The 27,851-nt window shown below is 36.8% G+C and overlaps 1 protein-coding gene across 1 annotated transcript in view; it reads left to right on the top strand.

The window, feature by feature from the left end:
- The window catches only part of PPP1R21 (protein phosphatase 1, regulatory subunit 21), a 30,292-nt gene extending 6,083 nt beyond the window's left edge, over positions 1-24,209 (top strand). Inside the window, exons 6-21 of the mRNA XM_009894818.1 lie at positions 121-215; positions 2,691-2,743; positions 4,849-4,998; positions 8,035-8,136; positions 8,212-8,300; positions 9,144-9,280; positions 10,354-10,446; positions 12,439-12,566; positions 12,876-13,028; positions 13,790-13,882; positions 14,720-14,953; positions 16,431-16,466; positions 17,675-17,791; positions 18,729-18,827; positions 21,013-21,141; positions 22,995-24,209. Of these exons, the coding sequence (XP_009893120.1) occupies positions 121-215; positions 2,691-2,743; positions 4,849-4,998; positions 8,035-8,136; positions 8,212-8,300; positions 9,144-9,280; positions 10,354-10,446; positions 12,439-12,566; positions 12,876-13,028; positions 13,790-13,882; positions 14,720-14,953; positions 16,431-16,466; positions 17,675-17,791; positions 18,729-18,827; positions 21,013-21,141; positions 22,995-23,024 (1,738 nt within the window). The 3' untranslated portion in view covers positions 23,025-24,209. The remainder of the gene's footprint in view (positions 1-120; positions 216-2,690; positions 2,744-4,848; positions 4,999-8,034; positions 8,137-8,211; positions 8,301-9,143; positions 9,281-10,353; positions 10,447-12,438; positions 12,567-12,875; positions 13,029-13,789; positions 13,883-14,719; positions 14,954-16,430; positions 16,467-17,674; positions 17,792-18,728; positions 18,828-21,012; positions 21,142-22,994) is intronic.
- The last annotated feature ends 3,642 nt before the right edge of the window (positions 24,210-27,851 follow it).

The raw sequence follows: 27,851 nt of genomic DNA on the forward strand, positions 1-27,851 counted from the left end.
ACAGATACCTGTACACCCAAGGGTTGCTTATGGTGACCTATGGTGTTGGTGATACAGATTAAATTTTAAAAGGTTTACAGCGTATGTGTGTGGTTTTGTGTTTCTCTTTTTGTTATTTAGCCAGCAACAGTTAAAGAATCTTCAAGCAGCTTTGGGCAGTAGACTGGAAGAATCTCTATGCATAATCAATGAAAAAGTACCTTTTAATGATACAAGTACGTATTGCCTTGGTCTGGGTTTCTTGTTTAATTTCCAGTATCAATCTGGAGGAAGTGCTCCTTAAAATGTATTAGCTGTAAGAAATGTTGGACATCTGAACAGAGACTTGGAGATAATTGTAATAAGTAGTCATAATACTCATTATAATCTTGTTTAGTGATCTTAAAATACCAAGTTTTTGTATTTATATATCTCATGAAAATTAAAACTTGAAGGCTTTTGAGTAATTTGCTACTTGTCTTGCTTAGTGTTGACAAAAATTTGTAAGAGATGAAGGAACTCTGTCAATTTACTGCTTTCTTTGCAAAGATTTCTTTAGTTACTCATCTCAAAGAGTATTATTTTTGCAGGGTATGTTCAAGAGTTACAGTAAGTTAAGATGGGGATAAACTAGTGGCTGCAGAGATGTTGACTTAATGAGGCATTGCATCAATAATGGTCTACACTTAGTATTAGTGGGAAGCGTGTCCCATGTCTGACCAGAGAATGCCCAGACTGCTTCTTATCTGTGGTTTGTCTCAGACTTGTTAATCTCTTCAGGGGAAAAAAAAACCAAACAAACAAAAGAATTGGAATTTGGGGACTTTTACCAGAAGTAACCTTCTTTCTGCTTCCTCTCCAACTACTACTAGATAAACTGAAGTGCAGAGGATTCCATGAGGTTAGGAGTGCTCAGCCATTGTGTTCTGTTGGTTCAAGAATCGGTTAGTATGTGCCAGATCAGTGCTGTGTACTGGGTGCTTTTGTAAATAGCTTGAAAATGAGGTTGAACTTGGGCAGGCAACCGTCCGTACTCTTCTGGCAGTGAGACTAGGAGGACCTGGAGTAGTGAAAAAGCTGGAAGTAGTGGAGAAGGAACAGAGAAGTGAAAACAGGCTGTTGAATTTCTGGTAGATTTTATTGGTAGCTTTTGCATTTGTCATTCAGTTTAAAACTGAATGACAATGTTTAGGTTCTCTAAAAGGCGTGCCTTTTTAGAAAGAATGGCAAAAAGGTGTAATATTTGTCTCAAATTTACAGTTTTAAGAAATATTCTTGTTCTCTGAAAGCTGATTTGGTGGGGTGCTGCAGGGGTTCTTCCAAGTTCTCCACTGGGTTGGCAATCCGTTGAGCCTTGGCTTAGAAACAGCGGAACATCTCTTTAGGAAGTGTTGACTCTCATGCAGCATGTTATGGTTAGGTGTTGGTGCCTTGAGTTGATACCCTTTTCACTTCTTTCCTATCACAAAGATCGCTTTGCCTGGCATCTGTTGCCTATTTCTACTTCTGGTTTCTTTAGCTGATTTTTTTTTTTTTACAGGTGGTTATCATTGTAGTGAGAACTTTGATACAAATAACTTGTTTATCTGCTCACTCAGCTGCCGTAGCATACTGCTTTGCTTGTGCAGAAAACACTGCAAATAGTGGACAGATATTCAGTGACAGAAGAATGAGAGAAAGTCAGGAAATGTTTGCTATGGATTCAGACTGTCTTGCTATAGGCTCTGTAGTTGGTTTTAAGTATAACTAGCAGCTGACTTCAGTTTCAGTAACAATCAAATGACTGGTTGACTGCTAAGCATGATTTCAAGAGAAGAAAGATAACAAAGTTTTCTGAAGCATTTCCTTATGAGTAGGATGTGGTACAATTTGGACAATGCTTTTTGTTGTGAATACAACTCGTGTTAATTGCTAAATGTGAATGGTACAAAAGGAGTAAGAAGCTTTGTGTGCAAATTTTAAACTAAAATGGCTATTACTGCATTTTAATTGAGGATGGATGTGATCCCTTTTAAATCTGCAAAAACTTTGCCAGCTGTACTCTGGTTTTAAATATCCCTCTATCTGCTTGTAACTGAATAATCATTCTAATGTTTAAATATCCCTCTATCTCTTTAAAAATTGTGCCTGCTTGTAACTGAATAATCATTCTAATTGCTTTGTAACAGAATGCTGGAAATAAGTGGAGAGTACATTTTATTCTAAGTTATCAACAAATCAAGTACATACAGGAGCTTTTTTTTTTTTAAAAAAACCCCAACCAAACATATGCAAACCATTTAAAAAACCACATTCATCTTATTTGCCAGTCCCTGGAACATAATTGAAATTTGAATATCATCTTGAATTCTTCAAATTGTATTTTTTTTAAAAAAAACTTCACTCTTGTTAGTGATGAATACTGTTCTTTTGGGCAAGAGGATTCTGCTCTTACCTATCAAATTCAGTGTGTTCAGATGATTAAATTTGATCTACAGTCTGAGACAAGTATGGAAGTGCTTTCTGTGCACCTAGTCACAGTTCTTAAGTGAGGATGTTTAGGCCCACTTTATTGAAGCCAGTTGTCTGTATCTTTTTAGTTAATATTACTTACATGAACTGTAATATTTCTGCAATGAAATATTATATTTAAAAAAATATTACTATTTACCAATAAGTATCTCTTAAAACACTATTTAATAAATGCATATAACTTAATTTTTGTCCTGTAGGATCTCATCGATACAATGCTCTGAATGTACCACTACACAACAGAAGATACCAGGTAAGCTCTTTTTGTGGCTTTGTATGTAAAGATGCAACTTTCTACACAAATACTGAATAAAACCCGTCATTTTATTGACCCAAAATGGCAGAAGATAGCCTGTCTTACTATTATCATGATATTCCAAGGAAATTTCTGTCCACAGAGCCTCTGCACTTTTCAAAGGTAATCTACACTGTTCTTGTGGCAAGGAGTCAAGTTGTCTGCTCACCTTGCTTCACTAGAGATAATCCATTGACTACTGGCTGATGATCACTGTAGGTATTAATTCAGGCATGCCTTTTTAAAAGGAATGGCAAAAAGGTTTAATATTTGTATCCTATTACGGTTATGAGAAATATTCTTTTACTATGCCAACCTGCAGTAAGTTAGAACATGAACATTTCATTTTTGAAGTTACTTAAAGCTACATTACTTTAGAGGTCTTAAGGTTTTTTGTTGAAAAAAGATAGTTTTGGTATCTTTAAATCCTTTGTCCTCAAACTGAGCTTCTTCAGTCACTCACTTGAGCCCCAAAGAATGTTTGCATTTGTAAACTATACATAATCCTTTTAAGGATTGTATCTTTGAGATCTCTGCATGGTTCACTTAGATTTTATGGGATACTTCTTGTCAAAACACCTCTTACTTGCAGCCAAATCACCCTTATTAATTTAAATGTTGCTTAAAAAAAGAAAGTTTCTGTTCATTACTGTAATTTCATCAGTTTCCTTGGGAATGTGGTTCACTCAGCATTCAAAAATGAGCATTAGTTTTCTGTGAATAGCTAAATATATCAAGGTCTTTTACAGTAATAAATCAGATACCTTGATGCAGTCAATATTTTTCCGGTTTTACTATTGCTGAGGATGGGCTCCATAGCACTCAGTGTTTTTTATCTTTGCTTGTATGATATATCTCAAACCTTCAAGTTAGTGCATTCAGATGCCACTGTAGAAAGATTTCAGATAGCTGTTTTCTCCTTCCTTCAGAAATGCCTATAAAGAGACCTTGTTCCTAATATGCTGTGAGAACAGGTGACTTGCTGTTCAGTTTTGTGGTGGAAGTAGACTTAAATCAGCCTGTTGCTCAGTACTAAGAAAAACCTGAATAACTGTGTAGAGAGTTTCTCCCTTTACTATTTTCTGCTAGCACTATGTCAGCCAGCATCATGCTTCAAGATCTGCAGTCTTGAAAATGTTCCAGGACAGATTTTTATGGCTGGCTTTGCCAGTGGAGGCAAAATGCTAGTGTATTAGCACAGGCTGCAGTGTAAAGGACAGCAAAACAGTAATATTGTCTGTTTTCCATCCTTGCATAGCTAATTAACATACACAAGCTGAGTATGATGACTGCATTAATTACTCATCACCATCCCTGATCCATAATCAAGATTCACTTGATTTAACACTTCATTGAAGCATTAGGAATACATCTCTGAAGGATAAGTCATTCTTGGCTGAAATGTTACTTTGACCTTGTTCTCTCCTCCATAAATTACAACAATGTGGTTTTCTTCTCTGTTGTCTTTGCTTTTTTAGAATGTTCCATTTTGGATTAATTTCTTAGATACCCCTTCACTAAAGCCACAGAACAGCCATATTCATAAGCTCAGTTCTGTCCAGATGGGAGAATAACAATTGAGTGTTACTGGTTAGAGAAGTAGACATCTTTTTATTCTGGAAGAAATTAAAGTTAGATTTTCTTAGAACCAGGTTTTACAAGCTCCTCACTACCATCACACTGAAAGAACTGAACTGTTGTCAGGAGTTAGTCTATTGGTGTTTAGAAATCTTAATTTCAAAGATGATTTCCGTAAATTGTACTAACCTCTAAGTGTTCTTGTGGCCTGTAGTTTGAGAAATGCAGCCAGAAGCAAAGTATTGCCTGTTGTGTGAAATAAAAATGTAACTTATTGTCACAGAAAAATGTGCCCTTCTGTGTGGCATTGTAGTTTATGAATAAACTTAAATTAAGCTAAAGGTAATTGCTGCTATGTATATTAGGCTGAACTAGTAACACAAAAGAAATCATCGATAGCAATTTTTTTTGTATCCAGCCATAGAATTCTTTCATATGTGAATAGGTACATGTCAAATACAATCATTTTATAACTGTCTTTACAGCTGAAGTTACGAGACCTTGCTGGCCAGGCGCTAGCTTTTGTTCAAGAACTTGTAACAGCTCTTTTGAACTTCCATACGTACACTGAGCAGAAGGTGCAGATCTTTCCCATTGATTCTGCAACAGACACTATATCACCATTAAATCAAAAGGTAAAGCTTAACAGGTTTCAGCTACAAGTATATTCAATTATGTAGACTTTATGGGTGAATAATGCAAACTTCTACCACCTTTACTGGAATGCTGTGAGCGTGTTCCTGGGAGGCAGCCTGTCCTGCATGAGAAGTCTTTTCTACTGGGTGAATTCTCTGAATGTGGGTGAAGGTGTAGCTGCAGAGACTCCTCTTCCCCTATGCCTCTGCTACAAGAGCAAAGTCAAATCAAGGCTTTGCTTTTTAAGTGCTACTTTAAAGTCTGTTTGTCAAAAAAGTTTGACTTATTTTTAAAATACACAAATACTGTACTGCTAAACAGGTGCTTGTCTTGGTTAGTGCACTGGGGCATGGGAGTTTTTGAGACAGAAGATCATGTGTTTAACTGTAATGTGAAATAGACTGGATGTAAGGTAGGCTTCTGAAGGAGAGAACTTGGACTCTATTCCCTTGTCAAAAACCAACTTTATAATCTGATTTTGGGCTATTTGTGTAAAGACCTTTTCTGTGAGTGGTCTGAAGCTTCAAGTCTTCAAAGCATGTTGAAATTATTACAAGAAACCCAAACTGTCTCTTTCTGTGCAACTCCATGGGAAGACATTTCTGAGAGTATCATTCAGAGCTGTTAAGCTGCGTCTTTTGACTTCCGATGCCATGAGGCATGGAAAAGAATTTTGTGCAGAAGGATTTGTGTGGGGATGCATATAATGTATGCTTTGGAATAAAATTGATTTAGCGTCTTGAGTTGTTGGCTTCATAGTGCAAGTGGACCTATGTGCATTTAAGTTTCTGGATGACAGTAGTTTCTTACTCAACCTATAATTTTAATTTAGTAGTTGTTAGGGCTCAGACTTAAGCTTCCAAGATGGACACAATTTGCGTTCATCAAATGGCTGCAATGCATGCAGTGGCAATGTTAACTACCACCAAACTTTCCTGTTCTTGGGAAGACCTCCTTTAATCTCTTTGCAGGCAACAAATATGCTTGTGAAGGTGTTTGTCCACTAGAGAAATCCTGCTCTATTTCTCAGTTGTTTCAACTATTTGAACCAAGAATATACTTTTACAGAGGTTCAGCATAGATCTTAGCTTGAAAACAACATTTTCTTGCTCCTGCCGCCAAAGGTACTCAAAATTGCATATCCTTCTTGTGAAAACTATGCAGCTTTGTCATCTTCCAAATTCTTTGGGGCAGGAATTGTGTTTCCTTGTTTGTGTAGCTCAGTGTGGTGACTGGATTCTACGTACACGACTGCAGTTTACACTAAGGGAATAAAATCAGGTTTCTTGGACATCACTTCTCGTAGATTTTTTTTTTCTTAATGACCTAGTTAACACTTTGTTGTTTTTCAGCGGAGAAGTGCTTTCACACAGCTGAAACCTGCAACTTAATCAGAACTGTAATTCGATTCTCCTTTTCTGATAATTGACTCTGATTCAGTAGTTCAGGCTTTGTTTGTTTTCGTAATTATGTCTCTTGCAGTCTGCCCCATTGTGTATTCATGACCTAATTGCTTCAGTGCATGCTACCTCTCAGGGCTTTTTTGGTGACTTTCCAGTGGTGAAGCATCTTTTATCACTCACTGAAGCTGCTGTTGCTCCTGTGTTTTTGATGAATTTATCTATTTGCTTGCCAAGTGTTCTCAGTGTGATCTTAGCAGCTCCACTGAGTGGTTCAAAAACCTCCCCTTAATGTGGTAGAGAAAATGAGACAAGTGTCAGGTAGTGGCTTAGCACACTTGCACTGATTTATTTTTCCCTAACTCCAGGTTTTGTCTGGCGCTTTCGAGCTATTTTCCCCACCAAACACTCAAAGTAGATGTGGACAATTCCCTCCCAGGTTCAAGTATTCCTTTTCTCTTTAAGTATTGGATTGCTGGGTTCTTCTGGGTCTTCAGCATCATGCCAGATAGCTCCAGTCCTCTCTCTTGCAACACAAGTCAGGAGCATTCTGCATGTGTTATTTCTTCCTCCTTAGATTTAGGAATTTTCCCTAATTCCATCCAGATTTGTGCATGCATGAATGAGAGCTTGGCATCTCTCTCTTCTTGTTAACACTGTGTTACTGCACTATCATAAAAGAAGTAATTAAAATTTCTCATACCCTATGTGCCTGGGATCTTTAGCTACTATTGTGGTATAAATAATCAAAGGTGAAGGTATCTTTCTGTGGGGTAAAATAAAAACCAAGATCACTTTTGACTACCTATGTCAATCTGTGGAAAAAGCTTTTTGTAGTACTGTGGTATCAAAATTGAAAGCTGATGGTGCTATTACATTTTGATTGTGTGTAAGAGTAAACACCTTTGTTCTCAGGTATACTTTTTTTGAAGGCTAAATTAGCCATAGAATTTATTTAAACAATTTTTAGCAAAGTCAGGCAGTTCTGTGAGGCAAGAGTTTCATAATTCTTGAAAGTAAGAATTCTTCACTTGATTAGTTACTGCTCTATCCTTTGTGTTGGCATAAGCATGCTTTGCCTCATGTTGAAAACTGGACTGGATACAGATAAAACATTAAAATGTATCTCTTGCTCCCAGTTTTAACTTGTTTTAGTTCTTCAATACTTTGCGCAGCACAGTGTAGCTGTGCAAATGTTTGTGCTGATGCACAGGACAAGGGCTGAGAGGCACACAGCATCTGGATAGTTTATTCTGGTGGCTTAATGGTGCATGGATCTAGCCTTAATTTGATGGGAGTTGAGGAAGGAATGCAAGAATGTTTAAACTTAAAAAGCAGGGGTTTGGTGTGCTGTGCATGGCAGTTAAAATGAGATAGGGTGCTGGGGCAAATCCCTGGATGGGGTTTTGCGTGGACTTCATTGTAGCCTTCACTATTTCTCAGTTTCCCTCAAGGTGTGTTTGTGTGTCCCGTTGAAGATGCTGCTGTACATCACTTGACTATTATATCTTATCGATGTACCGGGGATCATTTAACATGACAGGTGCTTTGCTAAACTGAATCGTTCAATTGTTAACTTGAAACAGTTTGCAAGAGCTTTCAGCAAGCACCATTTTAAAATCTCTCTGTACTCAGTTCTCACAGTATCTTCATGAAAATGCTTCGTATGTTCGCCCTCTGGAGGAAGGAATGCTTCACTTGTTTGAGAGTATTACAGAAGATACTGTGACAGTCCTGGTAAGATTTCTTATTTTTAGTATAGAAAAAAATTTTTACAGAGCAAAAATACTTATGTGTTGTGTTTCCTTCCAGGAAACAGCTGTGAAATTGAAGGCCTTCTCAGAACATTTAGCTTCCTACTTATGCTTTTTAAGAAAGATTCTTCCATATCAGTTAAAAAGGTACTTCTGATTTGATAGATCAAATTAAAGGGGCAGTGAGTGTCAGGCCGGCAGCATTGTCAACGTCTACAACTCAAATATTAAGTCAAACCTTCAAGCTTAAAAGGCAGAATTTTTTTTTGCGTGCTGGTTTTTGAGCCTTAAGGTTATGCATGTTTTTTTCAGCTGGGCATTAGAGCTAAAATCTGTATTAAAGCCTTTTTTCCCCACCCTCACAGATGAGACTTTAAAGACAGCTGTGTAGATTTTTAATGTTTCTTAATGTTATTTAATAGCATTGATACTATTCAGGTATGATATACTAAAATTGTTCATTTCTTGGTCGTGTCTGAAGATTACTTATCATGCAGTAAATACAGCAGCATAGTAGAACTTGGCCAGATGCACATCCCTTCTGCAGTGAAAAATCTTTTTTCCCAAGTGGGTCAAAGGGAGGTGAATTATTAGTGCAAACAACTGCTTAAAAAAGAGGGTTTGAATTAAGGAACAAAAACCTTGTTTTATGCTGCCTTATACCTGTTCTCCTGCTCCTTAGGAAGCAAGCGGTAAATTATATATGGTAGAGGAAAAAGTCTAAACTGATGAAATCAGTTCCTTGCTGTGAGTGTAAACTGTTCCTGGCTTGTGACTGAAGCTCTTAAGAGTGGGGATAGTACATGCACACGGTAGTTTTCATATATTGCTAAGTTACTCTGATATGTTAACTTTTCTAAAATAAATTCCTAGTCTATTGATGCTTTGGACTGGGGTTGTAGAGAACACTAGTTATCTACACCAAAACTCATAAACTTGTTTTTTTAAGATAATTGCTCACTTTTTAAAAAATAATTCATATATTCCTAGTTTGGAAGAAGAGTGTGAGTCTTCTCTTTGCACAGCTGCTTTAAGAGCTAGAAATATGGAGCTACACAGAGACATGAAAAGGTTGACTGCAGTCTTTGAGAAGTTACATACATACGTTAGTCTTCTTGCGTTACCAAGTAAGTGCCAGTTTTGACTCTGTTGGTTACATTGTGACTGGAAGGTACAGTTTTCCTTTTAGGCCAGATTAAAAAAAACAACCAAACAACCAAAAGAAACCTCAAACAACATAAAACAAACAAATCAAAACCCCAAATAAACCAATGCCCCTGAAACCCCACTACGCCAACAAGCCATGCACAAAAAAAAAAAAAAATCCCACTTCTATAGTAAAGGGGAAAAAAGGTTAACACTACTCTTTAGGTACAGTCTGAACTATGGGGCAGGTGAGTTGGGCAGTATGCTCTGTCATCCTGGACCCTCTTTGATCCAGGCTGGGAGTCGGAGTGCGCTATAGCTTCTTTAATGCTCCGTACTTTTCCTTCTGGATAGACATGGGCATGGTACAGGCCTGAAAATTATCAGTCAGTTGCGTGTAGCACATTTTAGATAGTCAGAGTTAACTGTAGAGGAGAAGAAATGACTGTATGTTTTTATAGTACAATTGACAGTACATCTTTTGTCATCTTTTAATCATGAAATTGTTAATAAACTACATTTTATTACTAATTCCCACTTCTAGCTCCACCTGTTCTATTAAACTACAACTCCCATGATAATAACTAAATAAAATCAGGTAAAAAAATTGTGTTTATGTGTGTGGGGAAGCTATATCCAAATGCATCCTGTAAATAATAAGCGGAAACAGTTATTATGTAGCTTCAGGTTATTACAGTCTTCACTCTTCAGAAGGACCCAGATGGTCCTTCCTACAACAGTGAGCATGTAAATCTTTGTGCATGCATAACTGCTTTTTGAGACTAAAAGAGTTGGTATTTGTAAAATATCAATAAAACTTAGGGAACTTGGAAGTCTTTTACCTGCCTACTGGCAAAATTTGGTGTGTGTATATATATATCTAATGTTAAAGGAAGGGGAAGTGTTAAGTAAAGGGATCTGTTATGATTTAGTTCTAAAGATCATACCCCATGCAAACGTTTCTAGTAGGTGGAAATCAGATAATGAAAAATCATCTTTTTTCATCATGGTTGAATCTTAATTTTTTTTTTTTCTTTCTGTGTGGTACGTTTAGGTACAAAACCAGAAGGACTTCTTAGAACAAATTACAACTTTGTGTTTACAAATATTGCTACAAGTCTTCATGGATTTCATGACATTTTGAAAGGTGAGAGTACAGGAATAGTGGTTTGTTTCAGCTTTGCTTTTTTCTGTTTTAACACAGCACTCTGTAACAATGTTAAATGTGTAATATGTGATAAATCTGGTTTCTTTTGCCTTTACAAACTAAGATAAGTAGTTAGCAGGTTTAGTTTCTAATTTTAAACGTGTATGCATGTTTTTCATTCCTCCATTCTGTTAGCTTTGTTCTTCTAAGTTGCTGGAATATTTAATTATGGCACTCTAAAATAATACTGCTCAGGAACATCTAGTTACAGAACTTCATTGCTCTAGTGGAACTAGCATACGGAATGAAATGTCGTTAAATATACATATTTTCCTCCACTTCTGTATTGTTGACCTAGTACCTGCCTTCAAAGTGGGATTTTTTTCTTACGGTTTTTAGGTTGAGTACTATTTTTAACGTGAGTATATAACCAAAGCTTACAAAGACGTCTGTTTTCTTTTGAAGCTTAACTTCCTTCTTGAAAATAGCTTACATTCCTTTTATCAGAAGGATGGATATGTTACACTTTCAGTGAAGTGATATTTGATTAAAACTCAGACTTCTAAAACACTGATGTTTCTGTATATCCTAGAATTTGTGTACCATGTAGCTTTTCTCAGGTAGAAAATAATCCATATAGGTGAATTGTTTTGATCCTAGTCAGCTGTTTAAACATTAGGCTTTTATAGTTTTAAGCATAATTTTTTTGTTTCTTCTAGTCTTTTAGTAATAATGTCAATAGTACTGCCCCATTTTGCAGTGTCCCTGTTTAAAAAAACAAACAAACAAACAACAAACCAACCAATACCAACCCACAATTATTAGAGATTGTACCACAAAAAAATGAGACACTAAACCAAGAGTTTTGTAACATAGATAAGTTTATTGATAAATACCTTCTACCTCTTAATATAGTTACTATAATGTAAAACCAACCCAACTTACACTTTATCATAGAATGTTTTGGGTTGGAAGGGACATTAAAGATCATCTAGTTCCAACCCCCCTGCAGTGGGCAGGGACATCTTCCACTAGATCAGGTATCAAAAGAAATAAAATAAAAGCAAAGAACTGAAGAAAACTGTCAGTAGAATTCATTAGCTACCTACAGAAATGATGTGCTCCAGAATGCTTGTGCTACAAAATGCTTGATTTGCCACTTCTGTCCTCCTTTCCTTCCCAACCCCCACTCAATTCTAACGGCTTAAGCTTGCCACAAATTATGACTTCTGGTGGTGATGATTTGGGATATCTGCATTCTGTAGCAACAGTATTTTATCATAAAATAGGGGCAAAGTTTTCACTTGCCAAATAATTGCTTATTTTTGATTAGGCCTAGTTGGGAATGTTTGTTCTTACATGCTAAATACTTGAGTTTTTTAAAACTTTGGTGCTGTTGCAATTAGTGTATTTAAGCTAAGATGTTTTTGTGAATGACTTTCAAAAAAATTTTGTGGTGTTTTTTTTCTCTCTGAAGACTGTTCTGTTGATTTTTTTTTTTTTTTTTTTTTAATTTTCTTTTTCCTGAAAGAATTTTAGAATATAGAAAGTCGCGTTCTAAATTTCTGGTAGTCTTTTAGATTTGCTCTGACAGAATTAAAATACTTTTCCCTTCTAAATCATGTAAGGTTAAGACTCAGATATTGAACATGACTAAAAATTCTACCTTTAGTGTCCTGATGTAAACACAGAAACGAAAAGTATACTTGTACAATTAAATGCTATAGCTATGACTTTGGGGATACAGAATACGCTTAAATATACGCCTTTATTCTGCCTTATGTAACGGGCATAATGCCTATTGCTTATGATGACAAAGTTGTCTAAGGCAGTATACCAAAGAACTAAGAGTATCCAGAATAAACTTTTATACAACTTGCTTAAAAAGGTGAAAAGCTTTTGAAGCTGGAGGTCATAAGCTGAATTTGAAAATGGTTGCTTCAATAGACAAAAAAATGTAATTTGACATAAACGTGTGTTTTCTTTTTCTAGACATTTCCAAGCACTACAGTCAGAAAGCTACTTTAGAGCAAGATGTTCCAACTGTCACACAGAAACTCATAACTACAAATGACTGCATTTTATCCTCTGTTGTGGCTTTAACAAATGGAGTGGGCAAGGTAATAGATATTTTTGTTTCAGTATAATGCCCCAACTTGTGCAGGTATTTAAAAAAACCTTAGCTGAATGATTTGGAAAATCTAGGCATGCCTCTGATATGAAAAAGCTTTAATGGGTGATAAAAGTAGGTACTGTAAAGAGCATGCTTTGCATTAGTAAGGTCTAACTTATGTGGAAGAGCTTGTTTGAATTTCTTGTTGTAAAGTCTATTTTCACTAAATAATTGTCTTTCTCTTGAAAGAGTAATTGCTTTTCTGAATCCTTTTGGTCAACTTAATTTGAAAAGTGACTTTTCTTGATTTGTCTAGATTGCCTCATTCTTTAGCAACAACTTGGATCACTTCACTACTTCATTGAGCTATGGCCCTAAAGCAGGAACAGAGTTCATCAGCCCTCTTTCAGCTGAGTGTATGCTGCAGTACAAGAAAAAGGCGGTTGCTTACATGAAGTCTTTGAAGAAGGTTTGTTCAGCTCGCATGCTTGCACAGAAAAAGCACAAATCAGTTGATAGTTGGTTACGCCAAAGGGAATGCAAACTAAGGTTTTTCAGTATTTGGAATAGATGTTCCTCTGAGAATACTTGGCTGAGGAAATGAAACCCTTAGAGCAATAATTCTATTGAAAAATAGAGAGCATAGTTACCCTCAAAACTGAGGGTATGTGCCAATTCTGCCGTTATCCATTTCCACTAATTATTTCTGTGCCAAGACTCCAAGGAGAAGAGGGTAGCTGCTTATTTAAATTTCTTCTCATATTCACCAGGAATATGGAGTGAATTACATCATATCCGTATACTTGCATTCACTGGAAGACAGTGGAGAGCAACAGGGGGGAAAAAAAAGCAGCTGAAAGGAGGAGAAAATGTGCTGAACCAAAGGATTGAACACAGATCTCCTGTTGTCTCTGTTAAAATTAATAATGAAGTGATGGTGTACTTAACAGCTACCATTAACTCACTTAATGCAATGTCTGTGAAGTGGACCTTAAGATGCATTTGGTCATTAAGTAACACCTGGAGTTTTCTGAGCACTTTTTAATTGGGTGTGCATTTTGGGGCAGTATTTTTTGTGAGTTTAAACTGTTTTTTCTACGGGCTGGTAAACACTTGGAAGATGTTTTTCTTCCCTTTACTCAAGTATGCAAGGCAATAAGAACATAAACCTAGAATACGTATTCTGATCTACTGTGAAACGTGTTTTGAGGTTTCTTTATCCTTCTGTAGCCTTGTGCAGCTTCAGTGCCTTATGAAGAGGCTTTGGCTAATCGCAGAGTTCTTCTGAGTTCCACAGAAAGTAGAGAAGGACTTGCACAACAGGTATTCTGGTATAAATTTTACTACTGTATGTGACAGTGTATTTTATGAGGGTAACGGAGTACAAAATAGTGTCCACATTTATGTGTGTGTTTGTACATAGTATGCATATACTGAAACTTAAAATTAGACTGCAGGTGTCGTATTTGTAGAGTTTGAAAGTAAAACTTATCCTTGTCAGGTTGGGTTATCCAAGACTTGTTCTCCTGTACCTGCAGAATGTACATGTAGTTATAAGAGACAAGATTATGCCATTGATGTCTTCATTTATAGATACAAGAAGTAAGGCAGTCTTTCATAATTCAAATAAATGGAAAACAAACACAAGAATAAGGGATACTGAAGTATTCATTTCTAATGTTATGTACTGTTTTGAGTGCTTTTTTGGACTATGCAGGATTTATTAGCACTGGTTAAGAGGAATGATTTTTCTTTTCAGTTAAAGTCTGTTAATAGATTACAGGAGTGGTGGTTTGTCTTTCTAAAGACCAAACCATGACACTAGCATAGAACAAGAAAATGCTAGTGCTAGGCATGCATCTTTCAAGTATTCATAAAATTCTTCCCTGCTTTGATTTTTTCACCTAATATGGTGTCGCCAGTTCTGAGCTGTAGCTTTGTGATGCACGTTTCAGACTAATTAAATAATGTGGTTATTTTTGACACATGACCACAGTTAAGTGTACAGCTTAAATCAGCAGTTGTTTACCTGCTGCATTATTCATTAGCTCACTTATGTAATGGTTTAAAACAACACTGTCTTCAAACGTTCCCTGTGTGTGACTCTTTTTTTTTCCCCTTGTGTTCAATAACCTGGACTGTAAACTTTCCCTCCTGAAGGTCCAGCAGAGTTTGGAGAAAATTGCAAAGCTTGAACAAGAAAAAGAACACTGGATGTTGGAGGCCCAGCTAGCTAAAATAAAGCTAGAGAAAGAAAACCAAAAACTGAAGAACTCTCTTAGTGGACATTTAACTGAAACTATACAGGAGCAGTCTGTTTTGCCAAATGTAGCTGAACAAAAGAAGGAAACCACAGAAAAGGGTTCGAGGGAACCTATTAAAAGTACTAGTCTGGTAAGTGACCTTTTTCCTTCAATAGAGAAAAATCCACTTATTTCAGTAGTAGTACTGTTTGATCGGTGGAACACTAATAATGAAAGCTTTCTGACTGTGAAATGCATTCACACTTGGGCTCTTTGTATTTGCAAAGCTGCTTGCTAATACTTTCTGCAGAGTTTGGAACATCTTGGCTTTTGAGACTTTGGTATCGTTAATATCATGGAGACATTTTTGTAGTTCTGTACTTGTATGACTGAGGGGGAAATAACAGATGCTTAACTGCTAGATTTTCCTGACTGTAGTCAGGAAGCCTTGCAAGTAGTATGTATCTCAGGTTGGCTCTGAGTTCCCAGTACTTTTTTCATCTGTAGGTATGTTAAAGCAAAACAAAGTAGGTAATTGGTATTTTTAAATGGGTTGAAAGACTTACTACAAGTTTGTGCAATATAACTTAAAATTAACTTGAAGCCATTCAAGTTTTCAGTACTGTCTGGAATATATATTTTTACGTAACCTTCATAGGCACATACAACTTGGGCTCAACAATTGCATTTGGATATGGCATGCATTCCGTACTTGCTCTATTATGTTGTGTAAATGTCTTTCCTCTTTAATGCTAGTATTTAAAGAGGTTGGCCTTTCCTCTGAATTACCACTTCTGAAGTGGTATTAATAGGGATGTCATCTGTAAGAAAGAAACCATCTACTTAGCTCAGCACTCAATAGAATTCTTCCTTTTTTTATTTTTAAATTTTCTCACCACTTTCCTGCTCCAGGATAAAAATGGCCTGTGGATTATTTTGAAATCCCCAATTTTGAAGTAAACTGGCATCTTAAGTGTTTGGTCCTGTATTTGATTTATTAAAAGTTTGAGGAGAATGGCTTTTTTCCTAGCCATGATGCTTACTGTAACTCACAGGACAACATATTGTGTAAATATTTCCCATAAATCTCTGGCTCTGTTGAGGTCAGGAAAAAAAACTCTTGACTCTATGACGACATTCTTCCATTAAACTAGTTATTTGCATACACCCCTCTGCTAGAGTTCTGTCGGTGCTTCCCACTGAACTTTCAAACTGAAAAGGAAGGAATTCAGAAGCTAGTCAGGAAATCCAAGACGAATTTCCTTGCTCTTCAACGTGAACAGTAATGTTTCAATGTACTAACTCTGAATTAGTTTCATGTAATCAAGCAGTTGCATAATCATACAAGCTAGCTGCATCTTGTTGCTTCTGTTGCTTTTACCATGCGTACATTGTAAGGCAAAGGATATATTTGGAGAATTGGTGTCAGCTTTAATTTGATTCAAGGTGTTAATGTATATTATTACCCTTGTTTGTGTTACAGGTAGAAGTAGTTAAATTTGCATTTAGTTTTAACTGTTGCAGGATTTTTTTTTTTAATGTCCTTTGTGACTGAAGCCAAAATGAGTTGCAGCTATGGTATCTATTTTTGCAGTTCTCACTTAAGCATATTTTCTTCCTTGTTCTAGATTGGAATGTTGACTATAACTACTGATAATGAAAAGGTAATCTGTTTTAAACATTATTGAAGTACATCTGGTAAATACTTCAATTCTCATTCTGTTAAACTTATTCCAGAGGTCTAATTACCAAGAACGCTGTTGTATAATGGTGTGAGTCACCCATGTAGTCTGTACACTATATCTTCAAGCTTCTGAAATCCATTTATTTCTTAATTTGCTACTTCTGTTTAGTGAACTGTTGATTTATATTCATATAAGCAGTTTGGAGCAGTGTGAGCTGTGGTCCAGGTCTGCTCTCTAATTTGAGGAAAGCATTAGTCTGTTTACACTTGTAACCCTAACTGCATTCCAAGCCTCAATTCTTAACTTTTGAGGGAGGGCTCAAGCTGCAAAAAAAAAGAAAAAATAGATAAAAAATCAGTGACTGTAGTGCCTGGTGTTTAACACTTAAGTACAGGCTATCCCGAACCAGAGGTCACACCAAAGAAACTTCGAACCAGCTGTCAGACTAAATGTTAATTCTTTTGTTTAGCACTGCTGTAATGTAATGTTTGCCCCAGCAGGAAAATCGCAGAGTAAGGTTCAATACTTTCCCTTTTCTGACACTGCAGGGAACTGATGTGTATGTTAGTTTACTTGCCCTTTTCTTCTGAAGGTGTGATTAAGAAGGGGATGGGGGCCAGATAATAACTGATACAAGTTCTTAAAAGCCACTGCATAGTCCTAAATGAAGGTAATGACAAGTCATGTGAAAGCTGCTTCAGTGGGTTACTCTGTAACTTACAGTAAACTGGTGAGTTGTGGGCTTTTTTTTTAATTAAGTTCAGATGTCTAAAGAAACTTTTGGAAAATGCAACATTAGAAATAGTTTTGACTGTTATGAGCTTCTGAAATGTAGTTATGTGCTGGAATTCTTCCTTGTTGGGAAAAGACAGTAAGTTTTTTATGTAGGTGAAAGCAGTCCACTTCTGCAGTGGATTTTCGTCTGCATCAGAGACTTGATATTAAATCAAGGGAACTTCTTACATCTTCAGTCAGCTCTTTGTCCTTTAAGGAAGTCTGACAGCACAGAGTGACAAACTGCACAGTGGTCTGTTGTAACTTGTCTGTTGTGTGTGGTGTATTTAATGCTTTTGGGTAGAGCAACCAGGTCTTGGGAGGGAAGAAAAGTCAGTATAGATGACAGCATGATGCCAGTGTTCAGTCTAGTAAACATAAATATCTGTCTGCTTAAATTTTTGCTCTGCCAGGCTCCAGATGTTGAATCTCGTGAAGACCTGATAAAGAACCACTATATGGCAAGGATAGCAGAACTTACATCTCATCTGCAGCTTGCTGACAGCAAATCAGTACATTTTCATGCTGAGGTGAGCATGTAGGCTGTGTCTATACTGAAAACAGTAAATACCTTTTTGAACTTTCCACAGGCAAGTGCTTTGACAGTGAGTTTAAATATATGGAACATAATGCTTCATAAAAACCCGTTCCTGGAATATGTGTTTTGGCTGCGGTCTAGTACGCATAAAAATGGATACTGTAGAAAGTTGTTGTGGGTTTTTTTTAAATAAATCCTTTGGTAGCCTTGTTCTGGGTGTATTAAGAAGTACAATGTGTATCACGTATCGGTTTGTTCGTATATGCTGAAGCAGCTGGCTTTAGTTACCAAGCTAGTTTTGACTTCATCTTGAAGTGATGCTGATGTCATTCAAAAATATTTGAGTGTATCATGAAGTGATGAAAACAGCTCTCTGAGAAATTGGTTCTTAGGCATAAGTTACACTTAACTTCAAGAATTAACAAAGTCATTCATTGTATCTGACCTCCTGTTTTCATTTCAAATCAGGAGGTAATTTTTCTTGAAAGTAGTGGCCATTTTGATTTGTGTAATTAACTGATGTGGAATATAACCAAAGCTCCAGGTTGACAGTGCAAATCCTCTTAAATATTTTTTTAATAGTAGATAACATAGTATGGAGGAACCATCTTTGATATTTGAGCAATGTATGAAGTGAGTTGTTTGTGTTGCTTTTTACTTACAAAATATTTCCTAGTAGTTATGTGCAAAATATGATATTTAGAGGATTGGCAATATGATAATTCTGTAAAATGAAAGGAGGATTTAATGTTAACTATTTCATTACACTTGCATTTAAAAATCTGCACAAGCTCTGACTTAACTTTCTGGAAATTGAAAGATTACAGAAAGGTGGAAACATCCAAAGCAATCAGTTAAGACGGCACAAGGCAATACTCTGGAACTAACTTTCTTCCCTTCTACCCTCCCTATCCTGTTTTGATTGACAGTGTCGAGCACTCGCCAAAAGACTGTCTCTAGCAGAGAAGTCCAAGGAATCGCTCACGGAAGAGTTGAAACTAGCTAGTCAAAACATCAGTAGGTTACAGGCAAGTAAAATGGTGTATAATGTAGTAGATGCATTTTTGTAATCGTGTGTAAGGGGAAGTTGGAGGAGAAAAATTATGACCATTCAGTACGGTCATGCCTTTACTAGTTATGTGGTATAAAAACTCTAATACTGTGTTGAGAAGAGGCTTAAATAATATACTTCAAATCCCAGGTACAAAGTTGAACGTACTTTCAAGGAAAAGGTTATAGTAGCCAAGCTTGTGTGTTAGCACATTTATGTCAAGGCTTTTTATAAAACTTTTTTTCTATGTCAAAAGGTGTGGTTGTATGACTTCAATGGCTTGTTTCCCTCTGCAAGGAGAGGATTACTTTGTGTACAGCCAGCACCTGCATCTGTTCCTCAGAGTTAGATGTGATACTGACAAGGCTGACTACATATCAGTCCATTTAACTTAGGAACAGGACTAGGAAAGTGATGAAAGTGCAGTTTCCTAGATGATACACTGCATTCTTAATCCTTTCTAACACCTGGGACTGAAAGTCTTAGAAATGCCAGGGTGTTTTCTTGAGATGGATAGCTTAATAGTAAGCAAAAATAACTTTGGGGTAATATTTAAGAAGCCGTTGTTAACAATAGATAATAAACTCTTATTCCAGACATCCTGTGAATGTCCTGTCCCTTTGTCCTTCCCCTCCACACAGTTCAGAAAGGAGCCAATAGTAAAATAAAGTATATATAAATATTCAGTCTTAAATGCCTTTGTGTGTAATATCTTTATTGCTCACCTGTCTGAGATGGTGAGTACCTAAAATGCTCTATACAGGCAGAGAATATAATGATATACACTTAAAAGAATTGTTCATGAACACAAAGTGCTCTTTTGATTTGTTCCCTTAACAAATTCCACAATCAATACCCAACTCAACATGAGATGTTCATCTCCAATTACATATTAAACTTCCTCAGAAGAGATAGCAGCCGCACCATTTTTATGTGTAGTAGTCTGCCTAATATTGAATTGTACAATTGTTTAGGTTGGAAGGGCCCTCTGAAGGTAATCTGGTCCCCTCCTTTAGTCAGAGCAGAGAGTTCAGATCAAGCTGTGGAATCAGGAGTTTCCTGTACAGCCTTGCTGGCCTTCTGCCACAGTTACTCCACTTCCTAAGGATTTGACTGTTCTTTGCTGTCCTTGATCATTCAGCTTTCCTGGGCCCCTTTAACTTCCAGGACAGTTTTACCTGGGATCTTGCCAAGCAGACCTTGAAAAAGCCAAAATCTACTCTTCTTAAATCTCAGGTTGCTGTAATTCTACTATTCATCTTGCTTGCTTCCCTCAGGAACTTAAATTCCACTAACTCATGGTTGCTGCAGCCAAGGCTACCATTGGCTTTCACATCCCTGACCAGCTTTTCCTTATTTGTGAGTAACAGGTCCAGCAGAGAGCCTCTCTTAGGCCTACTGATCACTAGTATCAAGAAGTTTTTTACCACACTCAAAGGAACTCTCGAATTTCTTGTGTCCCACCTTGTTGCCCTTCCAGGAGGTGTCAGGGTGGTTAAAACCCCTCACAAGGATCAGGGTCTGGAGTTGTGAGATTTCTATCTGCTTGTAGCAAATGCCCCCCGTATCATCCTTGTTAGTCTCCTCTGATTCCTACCTGTGAGATCTTTGTTGTCTTCACTCTTTCACGTAAAGCATGACTTCCCCCGTTCCTATCCTGTCCTTCCTAAAGTGTCTGTATCCCTTCATTGCTGTGTTCTAGTCATGCACACTGTCCCACCATGTCTGTCTAATGCCAGAGAGAACACAGCTCTGCAACTGCATGTGGATTGCTGATTCCCTCAGCTTTGTATGCCACCTCTGTTCATGTACAGGCTGTGCTCTAACCCTATAAACTTTACTTGTTTCTTGTCTGGAATCAATGTTGGAAAACTTAGCTGTTAGTCTTTTATGTAAGCCATAAAAAGTTGGGGGGGGGGGAAATACAAAGGAAACAGAGCAGAAGTAAGAGGAACAGACCATGCATGAGACTTCAGGTAAAAGAAAAGCAGCTATTGAGTTTCTTGCAGCAAGTGATTTTTCCAGTGGTTTAGCTTAACTGTACACATTCAGCATCAACAGTATAGCTTACTGAGTGGAGATAGAAGTTGGCTGCTTTGCCAGTTGTCAGTAATATTTAGCAAAGTCTTCTGGTTGGTTTTTTTTTTTTCCCCCCCCTTTAGGATGAATTGATGACTACAAAGAGAAGTTATGAGGATCAGTTAAGTATGATGAGTGACCATCTCTGCAGTATGAATGAAACCTTAACTAAACAGAGGGAAGAAATTGATACACTAAAGATGACCAGTAAGGTAAGCTGCCAGGTGTTGACATCAGGTGCTGGCTGCAGTTTGGAGGGCTGTGGGTTGCATTTGGTGTTCCTGCGGTATTACCCTTCCACAAACCGATTCACAAGCTATAGTTCTTATTCTCAGCCAGTTGGAAAGAAAACTCCAAACCTGGTCCTGCACATTTTAGTGAAGAAAAAATCCTTGCAAAATGTATACATGGGAAAGAAGAAACACTTTATGTCACTGCTTCAAAGTAGGCTTTCAAAGTGTACCTTCTGGATGATCGGCACTGTTTTTTCTTTATATCTGGTGAAAAGAGAACTACTTGCAAATCCATTTAGTGATACCATGTGTTTGATTAACGTACTGCTAGGAGTGTCCTTCCTGCACTCCTGTCTTGTTTGCAGCATACTCCATTCTTGGCAGCTATTCTTTTTCTCTGTGTTATTTCCATATTCTAGCTTTTCTGTCTGTTATATGTAGGCATGAAAACTTGGCCACTTAAATTCTTCTGTGACCTTAAAACGTGCACTTAAATTTTTTTCCGAGCAAAGAGTCTATCCATTCACCAGAAAGAAGTTTTTGACTTCTCTTAATGTTTATGATGAAAAATACAGAAGTCTGCTGTTTCAAGCAGTTGGTGCTTAAACCATGGTATATCTTACTCTGATGGTTCTAGGGAGAAACTGATCCTGTGAAGGCCTTTACCCTTCGCTATTCTGGCTGTGAAAGCTAGCATTATTCTCCTTAATTGTGGAATGCACAGAAGCAGATTTCACTGAAGGGTTAAAAAAAAATAAAAATGCATGTTTTGATTAAAGATCCCATGACAGCGATTTTTTAATTTTTTTTATTTTTTTTAAATCTTTTAGACTCTTCCCCTCATGTGCAGAACTGTTTTTCTTCAGATGTCTGAGTGTTTTGACTTGCCATTGCAATCTTTAAAATTACTTTGTGGTGTATAAGCTCTTGGGTTTTTAGAGGAAGCTCTTGGCTGCATACTGACAACAACACTTCATGTTCTTATAGAATGTTTTCTGGAATTTTTCACTTGTCATACTTCTAAGACTTGAAGTGGTACTCTGTCTGTAAGGAGGTAGTTCAGAATCTCACAACAGTAGACATGGGTTTTCAAATGCTACAAAACATAGCTAGCTATTCGGTTGAAATCAAAACAATGCAGTTAAAGCCATTATCACTTGGAGAGAGTTGTTGGTTAGATTAAAAACAAATGTTATCTTAAGGAAATAGGAGGACAAGGAATTGCCAGTAAGTAACTCTTGCACAAAAGCTTATTTTAAGCTACATGTTTGCTTTGTGGAATTGTTGCAAGTCAAATGTGAGTTGGTTAGCTGTAGAATAAATTCTTTTATAAACTAGGAATATTCTGTATAGACCAAGTTAAAGTTAAATTTGTTTTGGAACAAAATGGTAAGGTGGGGAATTGATTTTTAATTTGAGGCAATTATTCTATAAGGTTTATATTTGAAATATCACTTCAGGGTGAAATATGATTTGACTTGCCTTCACTGCCCTTACAATATTAGTGGTGTTAATACAATTGAGTGTCTTGGGACATAACTCAAACATCTTTTTTTCCCACAGGTTTCAATTAAGGTAAGGCGCTGTTGTGCTTATTTGAAATACTTGGTACTTTCCACTGTTGTGTCTGTAAAGATAGAGGGATTTTCAGAGCGGGCAGTTATAAGCTCCCGTTATTAAAAGCCTATGAACTGTTTATTTTTATTTTCTAGATTTAATTTTCTGTTTGCTGTAGACATAAATTATTAGACATCTGGTTTTATATGTTGTCTGTATAGATTTTTTTTTTTTAATCTGAACTCTGTGTTCTGTTCACTTGTTTCTTGTTGCAGGGAAATTCTAAAAAGAACAAAAATCGATAGCTTGCAGCTAATCAACTGTCTTCGGAAGCTGCTGCTGCACAGGATGCAGTTAGTGAACGTTCACTGTCCAATTCCTGGTTGTTACAGGAAGAGGTGGTATTGGGTCTAGTAAAAACTGATTTGGTGCTGTAAATGGCTTTAAAATATTTAGAACTTGTGACAGATAAAGCTTAATGTTGGCTCTAAACCAGGAAATACACACTGTGGATAATTTATATAGTAATTACCTTCAGTTTTTACTGTGCACTTTTTAAAACTAGGTTTTAATTTCATGTAATAACTCCAGATTTTGTATATTTTCAAATATGATTATGCATTAACAAATTTGGATCAGTGCAGTAGTTGTCTATTTTTGAGTTATATGTCAAATTGTCAACATGTGTACATTCCTTGACTTGTTAATAACAGTTTAAAAATTAATTTTGAGTCTTTTTGGCCATGCAAGATGTGCAGTTACTGTGAATGTCTTATTCCTGTTCTCAGCCCTTTTGAATTAATTGGAATTGTAGCTTTAAACAATTTCTATAAATTCACACAAGTAAATGGGATCACTTTTATTTGAGACTGCAATAGTGGAAACTTTTGCTGCTTGTATTTGGCACTTTGGATTTTGAAGTAAAGAGCACAAATAGCTGAGTTGGGATACTTCTATGAAATTGCTTTAAGCCCTTATGTAGGCATTTGGTTTACACATACATGTATATATTGGTTGAACCAGCTGTTTAAAGCTAGAGGAAATTGTGATCGTAATTTGCCCCAAAACAGTAAAGCAATATATGTGTGTAGAATAGATCAGCTTACTGTGCTCTCTTACAGTAAAGAATATGAAATACGTAGAAGATTTAAACACTGAATTTGCAAAAAGTCTTCATGGAATTAAGTCCTGATGGAATCACTGGGGGGATGCACGTGGCTTTTCCTGTGTTTTGGGAAGTTTGTGAACTTTAGGACTCTTCTAAGATTTCTTTTTTTAAGTGAAGTCTAATACCATGAGAGTTCACAGCATTGATTTTTTGTTTTCTTCATTTATTCAGTCAGATGCTGTGCTGCTCCACACTTTACACTGATCTTCTGTTCCATAATTTGCGTTATGGCACTTATTGGAGTAAACCCTTACGAGATAAATAACGGCTGTGTTGATATGTATTATTAGTATGTAATAATAAAATCAACTACACGAAACCAGCTTGACTTTTTTCTTGATTCTGGTTATACCCAGGTTGCACAATGTGGTATTGTGGTGAGATGTTAACAGCTATTCCTAGTGAGGAAAGTAACCAGTCTAGTCAGTCTTAGTAGTGCTTCTCTTTGCTTGAGCCAGGCTGTGTTTCTGTACCTAATGTGTGCAACGTACACCGAGTCGGTGTTAGCATTTCTCACCTTCTTGTCTGCTGAAAGCAAACGAGCATTGTATCTGTATTGATCACAGCTGTGGAACTGTTCTAATACAGTTTTTCCTTTTAAAGGCAAAATGGATGTGGTCATGAAACTGGAAGGGAGATGGGGAGAGCCTGCACGGTTTCTTATTAGCATCATGTTGAGTTAAAAACTACATGGTGGTGCTAATAAGGGTTGGGAAGTGTTTATTTTCTCTCTATTTTATTGAAGCAGATACAGCTTCAACTGTTTCGATTAGGGTTGGAAGCTAGTTGCTCTCTTCCAGTTCTTTTGAAGCTGTCTTTTCTGAGAACTTTCATCTTGCATTGAAGGCACTAATTTACCTTATTTTAATTCTCTGGATCAAATTGCTGAACTTCTTACTGATGCTACTTCTCATAGGTGGCTTGTGCCATTTTTGAAAGGACTAAGTAAAAATACACTTTGAAAACTGAGCATTTAAAAATGTGCATAAAAAAGTTAAATACATCTGTTATCTGAAACAGTTTTTACAACAGAGTATACACCCAATGTCGAAACTGGAGTTGATATAGAATGCATAGGCACTTAGGTACAATTCCAATGTATGTTAGTTTATCAGCATTTTTTCCTTGAAGTATCTGTTTTGAAATGTATTTGGGTGTCCCTCTCGCCAATCAGCAGTAAATATGCTCAGGAAGAGACAATTTTGACCACTGAAGCTGCCTTCAGTTTTTCAAGGAAATGTTTTCAAGTAAGTTCTGGACAATCATAAACTATCAATACACAAAAACAGAATCTTGGGGGGGGAAAAAAAAAAATTGAAATGATATTTTGGATATTGTTGTAGCAGTGCTGTGAAGGGGCATAGTATATTACATTTAACTTAATGGCACTAGAAACTGGAACAAGTGGAAAGGCCTAACTAGCTTGTGCTTATCTGCTAACCAGGTGGTTCTGGATCAGTATCTAAGTTGTTACTGAATGACACTATGCTATTAAAAAGCTGAAAGTTCCCTTCAACATTGCAGTGAAGAATTCATCTTTGAGACAAAGTCTTCCAGAAGTATGAATTTGAACTAATTTGTCTAGATGAAACGATCTGTGCAGATTATTAAGGAATGCACAAAATTTGGGCAAAGAAATTGTACTAATACTGGAATTAATGTTAAAAAATTTACAGTGTGAATACTCAACTTCCTAGTTGATTAATCAGGAAACTAATGACAAAACTGTTGTAAATTAGGAAAATCTTTATAAAATCAGGGTTAAAGAAAAATCCTAAAGCTATTTTTTTTAATGGACAGTTCATTGTAACCTAGGTTTTTAAAGCTTTTTTTAGAGTGTTTAATTTCTCCATAATGCTGGGCACCTTATGCATAATCTCTCATACTCATGAATAAGTGACCAATTCAGATAACAGCACTGTTTCCTATGAATGGTTTTAATAACTGGATCTTCAAAAAAATCTTTCTGAACTTTGGTTTAAACCTATACTAACACTTTCAAAGATTTCAAAATGTTTAGCTATCCTAGATTTCTGAAAATACATCCCCAGTAACTACTCTGTGTGTTCAGAATAAATGCTTGCTGTAACTGAGAATGAATTTAACTTCAAGATTGTCCTCTTAAGAACTGCTTCATGAGTTTTGAAAGTACCTGAGAAGCACCAAATACACTGCCTATTTTTAAAAGGCCTTAAGCTTTTATAGGTCAGAGGCTTCCCTGCCTGAAAGATTAACTTCTAAAACAGGATTCTTAGGCTGACATCGTCATAAGCTGTGCAAGGGTGTTCTCATTTAAATAACGATGTGATTATTTTAAACTGTTACATACATAACTATACATCGGTGATTTAAATACTGATCATCTTGTGTTGATTTAAAAATGGTGGTGTTAGCTATGTCTTTTGCTAATTCCTTCAGCTTAAGTCTTAACCAGCTCAACATTTCAATAATAGCGGTGCCAGGATCTTCACACTAGATGTGATCTAGTAGTGCCCCAAGCAGCATCGGTATCGATACTGAAACACTTTGCTTTCCCGTTGTTGTTGAAATCCATATGCTATGCATATAGGGTGTTTTCCCTTTTTACCAAGCCAGCTTCATTTCTAATTTGTGCTTGCAATCCTGTTGCTCTTTCTGCTCTACCTTCCCTCACTGACAGATGAGTTGAATTTTTGGTTGGGAAGGGTCTTTGGCCCAGCGTGTTTCCTTGATGCTGACTTTGGGCACAGCTGGGGCCCGTCGCTGTTCAACAGTGCTCGCTACAACTCCAAAGGACAGATTTGCTCAGACGTCGAAGGCATCAGTTGCAAACAGGAAAGGAAATAAGCTTTTTATCCACGTATCGCCTATTATGAGACTAGAGAAGTTATTTACTGGTTTGCTTGAGCAATGTGAATGCTGCTTTTTTTTACATATAAATCCAACAATATATGAAACTTTGGAGAACCATCTGGCCCTGTAAACTAGGCAAACCTGTTGTTCTTTAATACAGTATGTATGTAAGGTAATTTGAGAGCACTATCTTAGCAACAGCAGGGTCATAATAAAAATAAAGCTTAGTGCAGTAAAAAAATTGTAATTGCTACCAGAGGTCTGATTACTTCCTCCCACAAAGTCTGGATGCTGCTCTATTAAGAATGCTTGTTCTGTCTTATTTTGCATTTTCTGCTTCTGTTACTACTTGCAGTATTACTCAGCAGTGAATTAAAACCATGTTTGCTTAGAAGGGGCCGTGTTTGCCCTAATTCCTGAATATTTCTTTTAATCACGGAATGAAAAACTTGCTTTAACTATACTTGTGTCTGCGGCACTGCTGGCTTGGTTACAGATGGGGACAGAGAGGGGCTTTTGGGGACCTTTATAAACAAGGGCTGATTGGGCTATGAAATCCACCACATGGAAACTTGCCTGGGGGCAGTTCTCATTGTCTGCTTCGGCTGTGTGTGTAGGCAGCTTTAGACATGTCAATGCTAATTCAGAATCACTCGGCCTTCTTACAGAAACTTCCAGTGCAAATGCTTGCATCGCTGCAATACCGAGGTTACATAGTTGAGCCGCAAAAATAAGAAGCGTCTGATTCTTGTGGGGCTTAATTTGCATGGCATGCCAACAGCCCTGGAAGAATTTTAGTTTTTAAACTTACGTGTGAAACTGTAAAGAGAACAGCAGAGATCATACTTTATTTGCACTGGTTTTAACTAATTCACCCTGTAAGTCCAAAACTTTATAATAAACTGATGAGGTCTTACCCAAGGAAGCAGCCTTTGAAATCCAGGCCTGGTGTCAAAATTGTATTTGTGGTCTTCCATAAACAGCACAGCTTGGTCCCAAGAGGAGCTAAAACCACAAAATTAGACTCCAGGTAATTTCCGTTCACGTTAAAGCATTATGTATCCTTTCATTAATTGACTTGGAAGTTAGTCTGAGGTGGAATATAGCTTCTTGCAAACTTTTTCCGTATAAA

The sequence above is a fragment of the Charadrius vociferus genome, unplaced genomic scaffold, assembly GCF_000708025.1.
Source record: "Charadrius vociferus isolate BGI_N301 unplaced genomic scaffold, ASM70802v2 scaffold411, whole genome shotgun sequence".
Lineage (NCBI taxonomy): Eukaryota > Metazoa > Chordata > Aves > Charadriiformes > Charadriidae > Charadrius > Charadrius vociferus.